Raw genomic sequence first — 19,574 nt, forward strand, 5'->3', positions numbered from 1 at the left:
AACAGCAGCAGCAGCAGCAGCAGCAGCAGCATCAGCACGAGGTCGTCGAAGCGGGGGGTAGGAGCGGGGGTGGCAACGGCGGCGGTGGTGGTGGTAACGGAGGAGGTAGCGTCGAGGGTATGTCTTCGTCGGCCTCTCAAAGCCCCGACATCGCGTGCGCGAGCCTACCGCTGGAACTGCTCGCTGCTGGCGCGCTCGGCGTCAAGGAGGAGCGAGACCTCGCCGCCGCGGAGGACCTGTCGTCGTCCCAGGAACCGCCGAGCGTCGACGGCGGTAGTGGTGGCGGCGGTGATAGTAGTGGCGGCGGCGGCGGCGGCGGCGGCGGCGGCGGAGGCAGCGGCGGCGGCGGTGGCGGTGGCGGTGGCGGCGGCGGCGGCGGCGGCGGTGGTGGTGGTGGTGGTGGTAGTGGCGGTAACAGCGGTGGCGGCGGCGGAGGCGCCGTCGGCGGCGGCAACGGCAACGGCAACAGCAACAACGGTAACGGCGGCAGCGGCAGCGGCAGCGGCAGCGGCGGCGGCGGCGGCAGCGGCGGCGGCGGCGGCGGCGGCGGCGGTAGTGGCAGTGGTGGTAGTGGCGGCGGTGGCAGGCAGAGCGCGCGGGAGTCCCTGTCGGTGATCGTGCCGCCTCAGGACGTGGACGTGGACTCGCGCGACGCCGACTCGGAGCTGCTCAGTCCGGGCAAGCTAACGCCGACTTCGGGCATCAGCGTGTCGGTCGCGAGTATGATCGACGCGACGGACTTCAGGGCGATGCAGCCGGAGCCGACGTATCAGACACTAACCTCAGTCGCGGAGAGGATGTCGCCGCCCGGCTTCAGTCCAGGCTCGTCGTACGCGACTCTGACGCCGCTGCAGCCGTTACCGCCGATCTCGACCATGAGCGACAAGTTCGTGTACGGCGGCCACGCTGCCGGCGGCGTCACCGGCAGCTTCGCCGTCATGCAGAACAACGGCCTGGGTAACATCGGCCTCGGTATGGGCAGCTCGCCGTACGCGTACGACAAGCTACCCACCATGGGTATGTCGCCGCCGCACAACTATCCTTCACCCGGCGCGGGACTGCAGCCGAGCCCGTTGTCGCCGCAGAGCGCGTACAGCCAGAGCGGCCTCAATTCACCGCACAAGTCCGCGAGTCCTCACTACGACCCGGCGTTTTTGCCGCGAATGCAGCAGAGCCCGGCGGCGCTGAGCCCGTCTTCGCCGCCGGCCGTCTCGGCGACCGCGAGTTTCGCGCCATCGCATCATTCACCGCCCACGCACTCGGTACCGGCTGCTTCGCCGCCGCCGATGCAGACGCAGCTGCAGCAGCAGCAGCAGCAGCAGCAGCAGCAACAGCAGCAGCAGCAGCAGCAGCAGCAACAGCAGCAGCAGCAGCAGCAACAGCAGCAGCAGCAGCAGCAGCAGCAGCAGCAATCGATGCTGCAGCAGACGATATCGCACACGCAGCACGTGCAACACACGTCGGTGGTGATGAAGACGGTATCGGCGGCGGGCAACGGCGCCGGCGAGGTCGAGGAGATCAACACGAAGGAACTGGCGCAGCGGATCAGCGCGGAGCTCAAGAGGTACAGCATACCGCAGGCGATCTTCGCGCAGCGGGTGCTCTGCCGCAGCCAGGGCACGCTGAGCGACCTGCTGCGCAACCCGAAGCCCTGGTCCAAGCTCAAGAGCGGCCGAGAGACCTTCCGGCGGATGTGGAAGTGGCTGCAGGAGCCCGAGATACAGAGAATGTCGGCCTTGCGGCTAGCAGGTTAGTCGTCCGCGGCTCAGACCTCTCGTCTCGGAGAGAGAGTGATTCGCACAGAGTCGACTCACTCTCGAGCGCAGAGAACCGCTTATTCTAAAAGTATTTTCACAGAAATCCTCCCTATCCCCGAGAAACCTCCCCGTGTACTCGTATACTCGAAAACACTCTCGAAAAAGTCTCACCTCTCTGACGATGCAGAAAAGTGCGCGCCTGTCGTGCGCGCGTCTTTTTCCACTTCTGTATGAAGGAACGGCAAAAAGAGCGGAAAAGAGTGCTCAAACATCAGCCCGGTCGCTCTGATCGGCGTTACGTCGTCTTGTCATCGTCGTCGTTGTTGTGTCGTCGTCGTTGTTGTTGTTGTTGTTGTTGTTGTTGTTGTTGTTATTGTTATTGTTGTCGTCGTCGTCATCATCGTCATCGTCATCGTCGTCATCGTGTGAACCTCTCGCACACTGTACACGTGTAAGAAACAGAAATACACACACGCGCGCGGAAACGCGTGCGTCGTCCACCAAGCTACACTCTCGTGTGTCTCACACGTCACACATAAACACATTCTCACACACACACACACACACACGTGTCTCGCCAGTGTTTTCTCGTCCTGTGCGTCCTCGATCTACGCGGATCGCGACGTGAATCGCGATTCGGTCGCACCCCGGCGAGCCCGGCACGCTGAGCCGCCGGCTCGTTGGCGACGCGCGCTTTTCTCAGATCGCGAACCTGCGAAGTGCGAAAAAGGACGACTCAGCCAGAAGTCGAGACACTCAATGGAGTGTCCCGCCGCTTTGACAGTGCTTGGGGGGGGGGGGGGTGCTTTCTGCAGCGGTCAGTTCGGCTTTCACTTGGAACGTGAGGAAAACGAGAGGGATGGGACACAGAGAGTCTCATCTCACGCTTGTTCTCGCGTGGCGAGGTGTCGTTGCCGACAACTGCGAGAGTGGATGAAGAGTAACGCGCGCCGCGGCCAGCTGAGAATTCCGATCGCGACCTGCGACCACTCGCTCTCGCCGCGTGCGAGGGCCGCCTGGTTGCCAGGCGACTGCTGTGCGAGTGACAGAAGGAGAGAGAGAGAGAGAGAGAGAGAGAGAGCGGTACTCTCGCTGGTGACTTTGCGAATACGTGAAATACTTCCGGAGCGGCTTTTGGCGCTCTCGGGGGTTGTCGGCGCGAAAAATCACACCTGCTCGCATCGCGTCGCGAGGATCGCCCGCCGATATCCCGCGAATCAAACGAACCGGCCTTCCTCGTCTCTCGCGCGAGGACAAGGCGGATAAAGCATCTCCGAGGTGTCGTTATACATCGTGCCGAGCAATCGAAGGATTACGCGTGATCCGATGATATCTCATAAATCGGCGGCGGGAGATCGAAGGTCCCGCGATCGCGAGTTGTATAAATTTCCGCGCTTCTCATCTCCGACGCGGCGGATTCGCCGCTATCTCGCGCGCGCTCTTCATTTTTTTATTAACGCGCCGGGGATTACCTCGATTACATCGCGCGATCGACCGCTCAGGATCGCGCCCGCAAGGTTTACGCGTAACGCTTTGATTACATCTTCGTGCGGTTCTCAGCCCCGCGATAAAACTGCTGCGGAGAGAAAGGCAGCCAGCAACGGCGAGCAGTTATAAAAATCCCCAACGACTCGACCGTCCCGGTAATCCGAGGCGCGAGGCAAAGCTCCGGGTTGCCGAAATCTGCAAGCTCGCCCGCGGCAAGGAGAGGATTCGCGGTGCTTCGATGAAAAACAAACTGTGTCAGCGCGTCGTCGAAACGAAAAATTCAATCTCCTCTCCGCCGAGCGACCGAGAGAGCGCGGAGGGTTCCTCAATGTCCGTGATTTTTCCGACGAGATCAATGACTGTCCTCTGTCTCTCGCCGCGGAGGGGGGACAGGCAGGCTTCGCCGCGAGATAATAACCGCGGTAACACGGGCAAGAATGGCTCTGATGAGCAGGTTCGCGGCTTACGAACGGCTCGGCGACCGCCAGCGAGTCTGCCCAACGACGACGCTCGATATCGCGGGGCCAAGCGCGCGACAGATCGATCATTAGTTTCCGGCAAAATTGCGAGACGCATCCGTTTGAGCGCAAACTCGCAAGGCACCGCAAGGTACTTGCGAAGCCGGCCGAAGGGTTCCGCGAGAAGAGGGCGATTCGTCGGGGGCTGTGCCCCCGATCGCTCGACACGCTGACACGTTCGAGAGCAGCGCGCAACGTACATTTTCCGGAGGACGATTTCTCGCCGAGGATCAGGAGAAACAGAGAGAGAGAGAGAGAGAGAGAGAGAGAGAGACAGAGTGACGGGCCCGGCAATTTCGCGTCGTGGGCCCCCGACGACATGACGAGACGGTACGGTACGGTACAGTACGACGCAGGTTGCAAACACACACACACACACACACAGAGAGAGAGAGAGAGAGAGAGAGAGGGGGGAGAGGGGGAGAATGATCGCGCGAAACGTTTCGGCGGAGACGCGCGAAGACTAGCGAGAGAACGAGAGAGAGAGAGAGAGAGAGAGAGAGAGGGAGAGAGAGAGAGAGAGAGAGAGAGAGAAAGAGAGAGAGAGAGAGAGAGCGAGCGCGCGCGCGAAGCGGAAGCGCACACGTGGCAGCCACGTGGAGAGGCGTTCCCTTCCATATCATTCAGAGATAGACGCGCGGAATAACACTTTTCGAATTCAACATCCTTCGTCTCCGGCGCGGTGCGCGGTGCGCGGCATCGCGCACCGCGCCGCGCCGCGCCGCGCGGCGTGGCGTGGCGCGGCACAGCGCGGCAGCGGCGCGAAGCGGCGACGCGAAGCTACCTACGCTCACCGGCGAAGCGACGCCGAAGCGCCGCGACGCCGAAGCGCGCCGCGCGCCTACAGGTATTGATCGTGGTCACGCGGTCGGACGGAGGCGCAGCCGCGACCTCGGCCTCGCACGGCTTCGCTTTCCGGACGCCATGTTCGCCAGCACGCCACCGCCGCTGCCGTCGTCGTCGGCGTCATCGTCGTCGTCGTTGCCCTCCATCCCCCTCCTCCCCCTGTCTACCCCTTGTCGCTCCCGCCGCGCTATGAAGCAGCGGCTCTTTCATCCAGCGGGATTCCCCGCGCGGGATCCGACGCGAATTTCGCGTCGCAGGAGCGCGAAGGCCGACGCAAGCCGAGATGAGCGGAGCGTCTCCTCTCGGCTTTCTCGGGCGTTCGCAGCTCGACGACGGCGACGAGCGGCGAGACGACGCTCGCCTCAGCGCGCGCGCGCGCGCTTTGCCCTTTGGAAGAGCGAGGCCCTCCGGCGGAATCTTCGTTCGGAGCGTCGTCCCTCCGTGGATTTTCCGTCGCATGCGAGCGGCCCCCCCCCCCCGGTTTCTTTCACGCGATACTCGATGATCCTTGATGATATCTCTCTTCCTCCCTTCATCCGTCTTTTCTGCGTCGCTCATCGAGCTCGAGAGGCGGATTCCGTCGGGGGGGGGGGGGGAGACGCGTCTGACGCGAACCGCAGGTTTCTGCGCGGTTTTCCGGTCTTGCTCCGCCCGGGAAGATCACGATCGTCGCGACCGGAACGCGTTAATAATCGTGACTGCGCTAATTATCGTTAGCGGCGCGAACAGGTCGACGTCGGGAGGTCCGGGGCGAGGCGTAAATTTCGTCTCGCCGGTTCGGACGTCGCAAACACCTCGTTCTCGTTAAGAAGAATAAAAATCCCTCTCGCCCTCTCGCCCCTGCCTCTGCTCCCTCCGTTTTCCGTCGCTCCTTTGCGCGCCTACCGAGGCATGAGGATAACGTTGAGAATAGAGGGACTATCTATACGGTAACTGTTCCACCGGCGCGCGGCCGCCCCTCGTAGTACGAAACTCTCCCTGCCTCTCCCTCCCCCCCCCTCTCTCTCTCTCTCTCTCTCTCTCTTCCTTTTTCTCTTAGGGTCGTGGAAAAGGCCGGTGGGGAGTGAAGAAAAGGCGCGGCACGGGAGTAAAGGGTTCGCCGAGGAGACAATGCCGAAGAAGAACCGCTCGATCCAGTGCCCTTCAGATTAGAGTCTCTCTCCCCCTATTGTTTCCCACGTGTCTCTTTTTTCTCCTTCTCTCTCTCTCTCTCTCTCTCTTTTCCCTCCACCCCTCCTTCCCGCGCGCGCAAGAGAGAGAGGAGCTCGCGAGGACGCGAATTCGAGCGCGCAGCTGGCTTATCACGAATTAAGTAGTCACCCGACACGGCCGGATCTTTCACTCGCGATTCGAAGGAAGGAGGAGGAAAGCCGCCCGAGGGAGGGAGATTAATTGTAATTAGCGATATCGGCGGATCCGCTCGTGCAGCGCGTCTCGCCCTCGAATGAGACTTGCGAGTCAGTCGGGGAGGCAGGATCGAATTTTCAGCGAAAGCTCGCGACGTCGTCGAGGAAAACCTGTCGTTTTCGACGGTTCGTTCCCCTTCCTCTCCTATCCCCTCGCCTACGTCCACCTTCGACGCCTTAGATTATGCACTCGTTTCGTGTTGTTTAACGGCGACGGCAGAAGAGCAAAGTCGGCTTGAGCCGGGTGATGAAGAGAGTCCGCGGGTTTTCAAATCGCGGCGCCGCGACGGGAAACGGTGTCTTGCGCGCGGCTTCGGCTCCCCGAAGGTCCGTCCGTCCGTCCGTCCGGCGGCGACAGGCTTTTCTTTCCGGGAAGCTCTACACGGGCGATGAATAATTCGCGAGCGAGCGAGCGAGCGAACGAGCGAGCGAGCGAGCGAGCGGGCGAGCGAGCACGCGCCGTTAAAACGGACGATCAATCGGCCGGCGTAACGTTGCACTCTTATAAATTGCCTTTATTATGCCGCGCTATTGTTGTTCGTGCTCGAATTCATCTGGTAATGACTATACGTGCCTCATTGCTGGATGTCGTTTGCGTTTAATTGCGTCCACCGTCGCGCTATCGATCGTCACGTGGGGTCAGGTGCATTAGTCGCGAAGGCACCACCAGCGGCTCCTCCCCCGCACCCCCTCGTCCTCCGCTGCCACCTCCGCCTTCTCCTCTACCTCCTCCTCCTCCTCCGCCTCCTCTACCTCGTCCTCCTCCTCTTCCTCCTCCTCCTCCTCCTCCCCTCCTCCTCCTCGTCCCTTGTCTTTCTACATTCTACGTTCTACCTTCTCTGTCTCTGTCTCGCTTTGCCGCGCGAAGATGCGGAACGACGCGAGTGCAAAATTCATTGGCGCGCGGCAAATAAATTCGCGCTAACGCGATCCGCCGAAACGACGCTTATACGTATTAATTTCGCCGCGCGCGCGCGTCTATCGACGTTGACGACCTTTCCTCTCGCTTCTCTTTTTTTCTCCTCCCTCCCACCACGGCGAACTGTCGCCGAAGGTAACGAGAATTCCGCTCGTTGAATTCCATATCTCCGCGAACGGCGGCGGCTTGGATGCATTTTTGAACGCGTTCTGACGGTGAAGAAGAGTGGGAGGGAGGGTCGGGAACGCGTTTTAATTTTATGCGGTGTACAACGCCGTGATAAAATGGTTACCGGTATTATTTGCGTTCCTTCTCTTTTTTTCGCTCTCTCTCTCTCTCTCTCTCTCTCTCTCTCTCTCTCTCTCTCTCTCTCCCTCTCCCTCTCAACGAGGCAGAACGTCACTCCTGATAAGCGCTCGCCCGCGCGCGCGGAACGAGCGCTCGGCGGCCAAACTTTCTGTCGCGCGGGACGCGATGTTTAAATCAAGCGAATCTGCGCCGGTGTTTTTACCCCGTCTCCCCCCCCCTCCTCCCTCCACCACCGCCTTCTCTTTTATGCATAACCGCCGTTGTGAATCAGACAGGGACCCGTATATTCGAGAATCTGAATGATTTCCGATGAAACGTCAACGAGAGATCGAGAGAGAGAGAGAGAGAGAGAGAGAGAGAGAGAGAGAGAGAGAGACAGAGAGATTTGACGCACGTAATATACTTCGCTAGCATAATTGCGATTATGATCGGTAACTCGTCGACTCTCGTCCAACTCGCCTCGCGCTCGTGTTGTCGCTGCCGATAAATAAGCAACTAGCCGAAATCTCTCGCATGTGTGTGCGCGTGATTCGAGCTCCCGCGACAGAAGCGCTGCAATTCGGGATGATTATTAAGCCAACGATCGTCCGAGATAACTGAATTCCGACGGCAGAATCGGAGCGCACGCGCGGCCGGAAAATTTCGTCCCGGGGCAAGCCGCGCGCGGCGCTTCATAATTAACGTCGTCTTGCCCGTCTCTACGGCGGCAGCGGCGGCGTTCCCTTGACGTCGCGAGTCGCGGTTTACGTCTTACGTCGGCCGCCACATGTCTCCTCACACACGCCGGACATAATGAAAAAGAGAATCGATACCGGCCGTGTCGTTTCCCTGTCTCGCGAGCTTATCGCCGAGTTACATCGCCGCCGGCGCGAGCGCGAGCTCCGCTTCGCTTCGCTCCACTCCGCTCCGCTCCGCGCGCCGCGTGTTGTGTTTTTAACGCGATCAATACCGGCGTCGCTTCGCGTAAACGTGGCATTTTGGAATTTCCCAGCGAGATCGAAGACGCCGCGCGCGCGCGCTCCAGTTCGGCGCGGACGAGCTCATCCGCTCGCTCGCGCCTTCCCGCGACGAGGAGATCGCCAGCCGACCGGCGTCTCGGCGAGACGAGGCGAGGCGAGGCGAGGCGAGGCGAGGCGAGGCGAGGAAGCCGACGCGGCTATTCCGAGACAAAAGCGCAGAGAGATCGCGCAGAAATCCGCGCGGTTGTCCGCGAGCGCTTCTTCCGGCGGAAGCGTGAAACGAGAAACGCGCACGTACGCTTGCGGACTCGCTTGCGCTCGCGGCGCAAGCCGCGTTTCCTACGCGTAGCGCAGCGTGTCAAGTTCGGCCGCCGGGCCCCGCACGCGACTACTAATCGAAGGCTTTCGTTCTCTCTTTCGCGGTTTATTAGGCGCCGAGACGAATCCCCGGTGCGGCGCGGCGCGGCGCGGCGCTTCCGTGCTCTTTCGCGTTCATATGCGCGCGGCCGGCCGGACGAGGCGCATGCATGAGTGTGCGTGCGTGCGGTTTCCACGGCGTTGTCACAGCACGCGCCGAAACGCGACACCGACAGTGTGGAGAGGCCTTATGCGTGCTCACATGTCGAGCATAGCACGAATTCGCCCCGCGTATCCCGCGTGCCCGCCGTCGTTCCTATGGGATATCCTGTCGGCTCGTCGGGAACGCGTTCGCCGGGCTCGTTCCCTCCTGCCTCTCTCGCTCCCCCTCCCTCCCTTCCTCCCTCTCTCTCTCTCTCTCTCTCTCTCTCTCTCTCTCTCTCTCGCTTTTATTCCCCGATCGAATATTCAGATCTCCGATAAGAGAGTTCCCTTCCCGCGCCGGGAGGCAGTTTATCGATACGTCGGCGGCGCGGCGGCCGTCTTAAATGAGGCCGGAGAGGCCGCGGCGGAAATGAAAAAGTAATCCCGCACGATTCTCGCTCTCCGTCGCCAGTCGGTCGCGACTTTCGTCCGCGGCACGCCTCGCTTCGTAACTCGTCGTCAACGTCGCCGACGGATCAAGGTCGGGGCTTGCGATTCATTCAAGCGCGGTCCTTCCCTCGGGTTGGTCCCGTCGGATTTGCAGGATCCCGCCTTTGGCCGGGATTGCCGAAGAAACGTTGATGAAGCGTCCCCCTTGTCGCCGATCGCTTGTTTCCTCGGAACGGACGGGTGTGTCGTGAAGAGATCACGACGACCTTGCGGAAGCCGAAGGTCACGTCCACTCTCCTCTCTCGTGAGCCGCGCGCGGAAGCCGCCGCTGAAGGATGTGACCGCTGCGCGAACCCGTCGAGTATAGTCTTCGACACCGCGAAGTTCGGCCGGCCGCTGCCGCGAATTTTTCGTCTCCGTCGAATTGCGGGGATGATGGCTGCTGCTGTGCTTTCCCGCGGACGAATCCCCGGCACGCTGAGTCGCCGTTCGTAAGTCGTCCTCGCGAGCTGATCGCACGCCACGAATCTCAGGAGTTGAGAGAAACTCTCCACTGGCGGGCCATCCGCGGCGCCGTCGGCGCGCGATAAACTTCGACATTATACTCGGCGTCCCTTTCATGCGGGGAGCGGCGCGCGAGAGAGACAGACAGACAGAGAGAGAGAGAGAGAGAGAGAGAGAGAGAGAGAGAGAGAGAGAGAGAGAGAGAGCGGGGGGGGGAAGAGGGAGAGAGAGCTCGTTTTTCGAGATCCGCTTTTATAGGGGAAGAGGTCATTCAGTAGAACGCATGTTTTATCGGCCGGGGCCACCGACAGTGGGGCAGGGGGGAATCAAGGTGCAGATGTCGCATCAATGAACACCTTTCGTCGTACAGCTGTTACGCTATGCGAGCCGATACAGCCGAGCGAACCGTGGCTTTCGCATTTCACGCTGAACTTTTCTGGTTGCCCGCGCGCTCGCGCGCACGTCACGGTAAAACGCCGTTGGGCCTTGCGTGGCGCACAAGGCCCAACTGTAGCACACGCGCCGGGCGAGTGTCCTCTCGCGAGAGAGGACGATATTATTCTTGCGCGCGCGCGAGTTTCCTCCCGAACACAAGTAGCAGAAGGCTACTTGGTGTCCTCGCCGCCGTCGCACCCTGTCGCGAGGTCCTCGTGTTTCCCAGCCGAGCGAGTGTCAGCGGCCGGTCTCGAACGGCCCACCCGGTATGCGAGTCCCCAACGATGCGGCCGAAAACCATAATCGCGAAATTGGCGGGGAATAAAGCCGGAGCGACGATCGTCGTCGTCGTCGAATTAGCATAGATTAGCATAACTGCCCTTGCGGAAAATTCAGGCAAACGTGACGCGCTCGCGATATCGGTTAGTTCGTCAAGGAAAAAGGAGAGAGAGAGAGAGAGAAAGAGAGAGGGGGGGCGGGAAGGGACGAAGAAACGGAAAAGGACGTGGCCGTGGAATTTCAGCAGATGCGTGCGCGCGTAAAATAGGACAAGATCGCCCGCATGCTGTCCGCTCGCTGAAACGAAACGCGTTTCGTCCGCGGGACGACGACGTGCCGTGTCGAAACTCGGCGCTTCGTTCTCGCGGCCGATCTTGCGCGTTTTCGCGGCCGCGCGAGCGCGCTAATTGCGTCGCTGGGACTCGAGCGAAGCCGCGCGAGCGAGCGGGCGAGCCGAGTTGAGTTTCAAGCAGATCATTGATAAACGAAAGGTGACACTGGTATGTTTTGTGATAAGCCTTGCTCTCTCCTGGAACGACGACACCTCTCGCGACCGCGCTATTGTGCTCGAACGAATATTCTCGTGATCCGTACGGCGACGACGACGACGACGACGACGACTTAAAACGGAGCGACTTTATTCCCGTCACCGATGAGATCCGTCATCGAGGGTAATGAATTCGAGTTTGTATGTCTCTGAGGCGAGAGGACGATCGCGCGCGGCGGCCGGGTCGCCGAAATCTCGAAAGATAAGACGGCTTGAAAATAAGTCCTCTCTCAGAATGCGAGAGTACGCTACGTTTTTAGCGGCTACCTAGAATGGGAATAGACCGTCGGGCAATTGGCACGTCCTTATTCAGGATAAAGTCTCCAAAAGTTGAGGGAAAGTTCAAGAAAGAATCGAGCCGCGGAACGAGCTGAGTCTCGTCCGCCGACTTATCGCTCGACGACGGCGAAGCTGCTCGTCGAATCGCAGGATTTTGAGAGCGGCGAGCCTTTTGAAATCTCAGCGGGATAATGATGTTTCACCTCGCGAATCTTCGTTAGCCGACTGAGTGCGCGGTGGCGGCGGGGGCGGGAGGCGGGGGGGGGGGAGGTGAAATGATAAACTCGGCGGGATGTAATCGCGATGAAATAAAATCGCAAACTCGGCGGCGCGAGGGATTCAAGGCGCAATTTCGCTTCTGATCGCTCGTACGTTCAATTGAGGATCACAGGAGGAGTTGGAGGAATCTTGAGGATCTCGCGGCTTTAGCAGCCGCGCAAGCACCTAATTACGAGGGTCTGGGAAGTCTCGCGCGTTCTCGCACCGGGTCGTTCAAACACGGAAACGTTCCCAGGACTATAGATCTCCGATGTGCCGCGCGCGCGCGCGACAATCAAATATTGATAATCGTTCGACTATTATCGCGAGGCGCTCTAAAAGTAGCGCGCTCGAGCGAGCACGCCGCTTTTCGGCGTACGTATTTCCGCAAAGTTTCCTGTCGAAATTCTCGCGATACACCGCGCTCGCGCTTCCACCGGCTGACTCATCCACCACGTCACGCATGCGATATACACGGCGGACCGCGACAAGCCACCGCCGCGAATTCGATTCTCTCACGCGTACGACACGCAGGCGAACCGATTGCGAAATTCCCGCGGCGAATTTTCCATTTCCCGGACGGAGAAAGGGAACCACGGAATTCCTCGCCGGCGACTACGAAATAATGAATCCTCGCGTGAGCCGGCCGAGGAGCGGCCGCGTCCGAAGGACGAGGATTTCCCACGGTGTCGATCCGGCGAATCGCGCGCAGTCATCGAGATCATTCGACTCTCGCCAGCGCGACCACCTCGTCTTCAGGCAAGTCGCCTCTCGCTTTCCAGACGAGAAGCCTTCCTACTTCTTACCCGTGCACATACGCACATCCGGGACACCCTGTATATGTATGTAGGCCGCACACAACGCACGCCACGCGAAGTCTCTCTCCTATTCTCCAACCCCGCGGGGCTCTTCGTCGCTCCCTCCCTCTCCCTCTCTCTCTTTCTTCCTCCCTCCCTTCTCTCATCCTCTCTCTCTCTCTCTCTCTCTCTCTCTCTCTCCTGCCGGGCTGTAAACCCTCGTTCTCTCCATCACGTAGACGTAGTAACGGGGTGTTCAGTGGGAACCGGCTTTCTGTTACGACGCACACACGCCGCTTCGCAGCAACTGTTACGTACGTGTCTCGCGTACGTACAGGGTGGTACGAGACGGAAGGGTAGTGGAGCGCGCACGGAGACGACGACGACGACGCCCCGCGTGAGAAAGGAAAATTCGTAGTCGCGCGCTCGCGCACGATACACAATAATACACGCGCGCGCGCGCGCGCGTGTGTGTGTGTGTGTGTGTGTTCCACGGGCTAAAAATCTCTCGGAGCGAAGAGGAGGCAGCGAGGTGGAGGGACGAAGGGACGGAAGACGGCATTTTCCACAGACCAATTCCGTTCAATTTCCAAAGCGATACTTCCGCCCCTTGAGCGCGCGCATGCCCGCCCGCAAATTGAATTCGAGGCTTAATTACGCGAGGCGCGCCGCGACGACGAAAATTAGGAGGCGCTTCTCGCTGTTGTTCGAGAATTAAAACCGCGACTTCGGGCGTGAAGAGTCCCACAGGATCCGCGGTGAATGTTCGCGCCGCGACGAGTCGCGAGTTCTTTCGCCCGAGAATAACGGTCGTCAAGCAGTCATTGACGCTCCATCCCGCTCCCTGCCTGCCCCCTTTTGTCCTCCTCTCGCCGTGCAACGGGGCTGATATATTTTATACATGCTGATAGACGCTCGCGAATAGTCGGGGATTGTTATCCGTCGCGCGGGTAACGCGCGCTTACGCTCTCGCCTCCCGCTCCCCTTCCCCCCTGCCCCCCTCTCTCTATTTCGCTCGCGTGGCACGCGTCGTACGCAATATTCAGTGGTGGAAGAAAGCTCGCGACGAGGCTCGGACAACGAGCGGTCCGGCGGGAAGGTGATTGAAAGCGAGAGACTCTCCCTCCCCCGAGGGATCCGGGAGTGCGTCGCGAGCGACGAGGACGACGAAGACGAACGCGAAGACGCGCGCTCGGTCGGATCGCGAGACGTGCGACATTGAGAACGCGGCGATTTATGTCGTCGAATCGGAGGCTTCCGCACGACAAAGCGGTCACTGATGATGATTGCGAGTTGCTAGGAACTTCTTCAGCGCGCGCGAACACACACACACACACATGCACAGACACACACGTCACCGCGAAAACGGAGAATTCTCGGCGACGAGGAGAAAACGATGCTGCAACGCGTCATCGTCGTCGTCGTCGTCGCAATCTGCCGAAATAAGATCTGCGCCCTCCAGCGAGGCGCATCGATCGGCGCCATAATTAAACAGCCGGCGCAAAAAGCGCGCGTGAATGAACTCGCGAGAGTCGACGAAAAACACCAGCTACCTTCGTCCCTTTCTCATTCACAGTCGCGCTCATTCTCCCCGCGTCTCTCCGCGGGCTGCTCTCCTCGGGTCTCTCGCTCGTCGCTCCCGCGAGCATCCCAATTTCCGTGGCAAGCGAGCCGCGGTTTTGCTCCCGCTGCGACTTTCTCCCGCGGCACGACCGGCTCGCTGCTCGTCATCCGCTCGCGCGATCCGTTCCCCGCCTCTCGCCAGTCCGATATCTACGTGGCCTTGGTCGCTTCCTCGCGCCCCCCCCCCTTCTCCACCCCGCCCCGACCCCTCGCCCTTCGCCCTTTGCCGACTGGCCCTGTACGCTCGCGTACATCTGCACAACAGTCCCCCTTTTGTCGTCGTCCGAAGATGCGATCGTCGTCGACGGGACGTCAACACGGAAGATACCGAGCAGCTCTGAGGGGGTCTCGGCAAAAAGAAAAAGAGTACGGAAAAGAGGGAGGGAGAGAGAGAGAGGGAGAGAGAAAAATGCGAGATCTCATCCGAGCCGATCCCGAGTGTGTCGGCACAGTGGGTGCGCGGTGGCCCGCTTCATTGCGCGTCAGCAGGACGCAGCAAGTGCGCCGCTCTCGCATCGATCTCGATCTAACCAAACGGATAGACAAACGCACCACGAGGGACAAGCACGGGGCTTCGCCGCCTCTCTGGTCTCGTTTCCCCATGTTTTCTCATGGTCGAAAAGCCGTCCGCGCGCGAGGAAGAGCGCCGCGCGCGCGCGCGCGCGGGGTGCGAGGCGATCGTCGCCGGTCGCAGAAGGGGCATGCGCGCGCGCGGGAATTCCCGATTTGTTTCGCCGTCCAGATACGACAACGAGTAGAGAATCGAGGTAAATGCGCGCGAGTAAAAACGCGGAGAGACGCCTCCAAGGACGCGCGTCGGCAAGTTTTGATTTAACGGGAGGACAGAAGCGGCCCGCGCGTTTTTCTCTCTTCCACCAGCTAAGCCGCGAGACGCTCCTCCGCCGCCTGAGGGACGGGATGCAAATCGATGGAAAGTAAATTCGCCGACGTTTCGGGCGTCTGTCTCTTCGCCGCCGCGAAAAGATCCCCCGTTCCTCCGCGAGACATGCTCCTCCTGCGGAAGGGCCGATTTCACGAACGAAGCCTCCTCGCACCCCGTATATTTCGCTGCGATTGAACGCTGGATTTGGCTCATTTTTCTCCTCGCCCCCGCACCCCCCCCCGCCCTGCTTTTTCGTTTTCTGTTTTACACCAGGGACCAAGGTCCGACGCATCCCGCATCCCGCATCCTCCCCTCCCCGCCTCCGTCCCCGACGGATATTTTTTCCCTGTTTTTCTTTGTTTGAGACGCGCTCTCAGGCGCTTGTGGAATTCGCAGAGATCGGCGTGGCGGTATCTTTGACGATCGATTTTACGGGCGAGACATTAATGGCACAAAGAACAAGGTCCTCGTGGTGTCTCGAATTTCCATCTCATCCGATATTCCTGACTTCTCCGCCGACATGTCAGCGGGGATGATCTATCGGCAGTACAAAGATACCGTCGCGCGGTTGGTTACATTTTAGTTACTTTAGTTTAACCATAAGTTACGTGAGTCTTCAGTCTCGATGTGTTTTTCGATGTGACGCCCTGTTTTTATGTTGTTATGATTTCTTTCTTGAAGTCTGCTTTTCCGTTTTGTCGTCTTGCCGTTTCTGTTTCGTTGAGCAAAAGCAAAAGAAGGAAAAAAGAGAGCGAAAGAGAGAGAGAGAGGGAGAGAGAAAAGCAAAAAAAAAAAAAAAAGATCAGAGAAGAATGCACACGTGGGTTCAATCTTAACGAAATAGAGCGCGGAGTTTTCACAAACGCTTCCGGAAGCGACCTCGTCGCCAATAGTCGGCGCGCGAATTTTTCATCCGAATAATAATCGCCTTCCCCGATCGCGTCGGCAATCGCAAATTATTTCTGCACCGTTCCTTTCCTGGCTCGCAAGAAAGAGGGAGCGAAAGAGAGAGAAAGAGGAAAGAAAGAAAAAAAGAAAGAGAGTAAGAAAGAAAGAAAGAAAGAAAGAAATGGAGAAAGAAAGAAAGAGAGAGAGAGAGAGAGAGAGAGAGAGAAAGGAAGAGAGATAAAAAGTGAAAGAAAGAGAGAGAGAGAGAGAGAGAGAGAGAGAGAGAGAGAGAGAGAGATAAAGCAGAAGAAGATATGACACCGTCATTTTTAATCTGAAAATTTGTGGATGTTATGTTAAGTACCTTAACGGCTCTTCGATTCGCGGATTTTCGGCTCCTCTCGAGTCTCACAGACTCTGCCGGAGTTTCGAGAACTTTAGATTTCCGAATCACCGAAGATCTCGCGCCTTTGCACTCTCAGATGTCTCAATCCGCGGCTCGTTAAATTAAATTCTCAAATTCCGTCGCGAAGGAACCTCCGGCGTGTCTCACGTTCCTTTTTACATTCGGACCCGCGGACTTTCGGCTGCTCGAGTCTCAGACACTCGGAGAGATCCAACTTTCACGACGAGAGAGATGAAGGGAACAAAGACAAAGAGAGAGAAAGAGAGAGAGAGAGAGAGAGAGAGAGAGGAAAGAGAAAAGAGAAAAAGACAATTTCCTTAGCGTTCAATTAACGATCGCCAAAGCGCTTCACGCGAGCGAGGGAAGGAGCGGATGCGACGGAAGGGAGGGAGGGGCGGATAATCAGGCTGGACAAACCGAGAAAGAAATTATAAAAAAAAAAAAAAAAAAAAAAACTAAAAGAAAAAATAGCAAAAAACGGGCTTTGTAAGCTACGGTATGACGATACCAAATAAGACTGATGAGAAGTGTAAACGCAAGGTGTGTGTCTATCGGTTTGGTTTTAGCCCTGAGCAACTGCTCTGAGAGCGGAGGCGAGCCGGACGCAATGCTGGATATCCACCACCCAGGAACCGGGATCGACTCGCACCACCAACAGTTTCACAACTCCTATGGTAATATGAAATTCATCATTATAAAATAGTAACTTAACTCGCGCGGGGAGACGCCCCGCGCGGCTCTTCCGCGCTTCTTGCATTCGCGCGACTCTCGCGCGACTCTTTTTCTCGCTCTTTCCTCCTTTCGTTATTTAGACGCAACGTTATTAGCGCACGGCGCCCCGAAGCAGCGAAACATTCGCATTCACGATCGATCGTACGGACGGACGGACGGACGGACGGACGGACCGAAAGGGGCCCCGCTGCTCCTCGAGATCTCCGACGAGGAGAGGCGTCGAGATCAAAGTTCGTCCACGCCGACACGCCGATTTGTCGTGTCCGTTTGGTGCGTCTTTCTTCTAGCGTCTCTCTAGCACTTTGCCGCCGACTGTTACCTATCGCTGTTATTATCTTCGCCGGCGAAGGGGAGCCCGCGCGACACGCGAATCGGCGTGCCGATCGAAGCGCGCGCAATTAACCGTACGAGCGAGAAGCCGCGCTTGCGAAGCAGCGCGGCGCGGCGGGAAATTTCGTCGCGCGAGGCTTTCCACGCGATTCTCACGGGCCGTCGTCGTCTCTCGTCTCGCACGCGTCTCGCGCCATTTTTATTTCTCTTCTCCTTAAACCAGTTTGTTTTCACGGTGTGCGACCAGTTACTTTTGTTCCTTCGTCCTTCGACCATAGAGAGTAACGACGTACGAAATAGTCGGAGTGCGAGATTAGTTATAGCCTCGAGCTGCGAAATATACTACTGTGGTCGAAGCATAAAACTATGGAAAGTAGGACCGACTTTAGCTTCGTTCTATATTCCTGCCTGCGTGAGCGTGTGTGTGTGTGTGTGTGTGTGTATGTGTGTGCGTTTCGTATGTGTATATTTCTCTCTCTATACGACAGCGATGAATATGCAGGAAATCACTCGCCCTCCCGGCTCGTCGCGGTTAATCGCGCGATTCGCGGAACGCGCGTCCCGAATTTTCCTCGAGGACGACGGAGGACGAAAAAAACAAGCTTTTACCGCGGCGAGAGGTACGCGGCAAGAGTTTTCCACGTTTCGGCGGATCTCGCGGGCAAAAACCGCGGGGGAATAATAAGCTTCTTGAATAATTCTCAGGCGGCAAATCAGGTCACGAATTTCCGTCATTGAATCGGGCGAAATTAATAATGACGGCAGCTGTTTCATGAGACTTTAAAGAGCTCTCTCTCTCTCTCTCTCTCTCTCTCCCCCCCTCTCTGTCTTTCTCCCCCCGTCGGTTCGTCGCCGCGTGTCGAGACAGATTGATAGATTCCATCAATTCGGATGTCGATTCGCGTTTTTCGATCGTTTAATTTAATTGCGCCACCGCTTAAGTGTATTTGCGGAATACGTGATTTTATGTACGATTCGCCGTTCGACAAAGGCGAGAATACCATCCGAGAAGCTCTTCCTCTATGCTTCTCCCTCTCGCGTGCTCGTCACACGAGAATACACACGGTCACGAGAATACACACACATACAGAAAAAGAATATCCCGGCGAGAGAGACTCGGCAGAGCACCTTAAATTTACCATCGGCGGTTTCTTCCTCGCGCCAAGTCGTATCGGGGACATTTAATTAATTACCTCGGACGAGAAACGTATTTCGCGTTTGAATTAATTATCGCATCCGACTTACAACGTCGTCGCGAGCGGAGTCGTAAGCCCTCGATAACGCGACATCCGTCATTCGCGGCTAATCTATCATCCTTTTATTCTCTTTGCAGTTTTCTCGGCTGAATTTTTCGCGCGGAGGACGCGCTGTTGCCTTCCGCTCGCTCGCGATCGCGTCGTCCTCCGAAGCGAGCGCGGATCCTCTTCGTCTGTGACGGCGACGAAGCAACGAGGATCCGACTCGCCGGCGAAACAGATGTCTCGATAACACACACGCGTCACACGGCAGACGCCGGGGGAGCGGGACGGGGGGGGGAAGTCGATGATTAAATAAACGGGAAGGACAGTTCGTCTTATCTGGCGCAATCGAATGAATTAATCGTTTTCCCCCCCTCGCACCCCCCCCCTGTCTTCCACAGCGCTCATAATACAGATCCGATCCGAACCGATCGCGTTCCAATGGCTCGTGAATAATGCGCGGCTCCTAACCCGAAATCGACGCGCGCGCTATTTCGATCGGCCGGAGACGGGCCGCGCGCGAGTGGAGCGTACGTGAATTTTAAATAGATTTCAGAAAGATCGGCTCTAGCCCGATGAATTAATGGGACCAGACTTCCCGATGGATTTTTAAAACGATCCCACCCCGCGCGACTCAATCGCGACGTATTTGCGGAGCCGATTCGATATGCGCCCCGCGCATCGGCACGCGACGTTTCGCTTCGACTAATATTTTCATTCATTTGACTAATCAGGGAGTATATATATATATATATATATATAGCAAAGAAGAGCGCGAGGGAGATGGAGAGAGGGAGAAAGAGTACCCACTGAAAACACACTCCGCCGTGAATATGAAAATCATCTCTCCCGCTGAAAGTCGCGTTCGCGCGACTTTCGACAGCTTTCGCGCTACGCAAGTTCGCGAGGCCACCGAAATAAAAGTGAAGACGCGAGCTCCTGAATTATATTTCTCAGTAATTTCATCTCCCCTCCCCTTTGATTATTTCGACAGGGACGGGTAGGGGGGCTCGGGGAATAAGAGACACCGGGCTAATTCCGTATTGCGCCTTCGATTTCCGTGAGATAAAGCGTCGACTTCGTCGAGGGGTGATTCTCCCAAGTTCGGTACAAAGCTCTCTCGCGGTTCCGCCCCGTTTTGGATATTATCACCCGCAGAGAGAGAGAGAGAGAGAGAGAGAGAGAGAGAGAGAGAGAGAGCCCGTTTCGCGAGCGCGCGTCC

The 19,574-nt window shown here is 58.0% G+C and overlaps 1 protein-coding gene across 1 annotated transcript; it reads left to right on the forward strand.

Annotated features, from left to right (window-relative positions):
* Positions 1-554: 554 nt before the first annotated feature.
* Positions 555-19,110, forward strand: LOC112588973 (homeobox protein onecut; the record flags this gene model as incomplete). The annotated part of the gene is made up of 2 exons (XM_025300418.1): positions 555-1,749; positions 16,619-19,110. Coding segments are annotated over 2 exons (1,332 nt in total), but the record flags the coding sequence as incomplete, so codon positions are not given.
* Between the last annotated feature and the right edge of the window lie 464 nt (positions 19,111-19,574).

This window comes from Harpegnathos saltator, unplaced genomic scaffold (genome assembly GCF_003227715.2).
Source record: "Harpegnathos saltator strain DR-91 unplaced genomic scaffold, Hsal_v8.6 scaffold364, whole genome shotgun sequence".
Taxonomy (NCBI): Eukaryota; Metazoa; Arthropoda; class Insecta; order Hymenoptera; family Formicidae; genus Harpegnathos; species Harpegnathos saltator.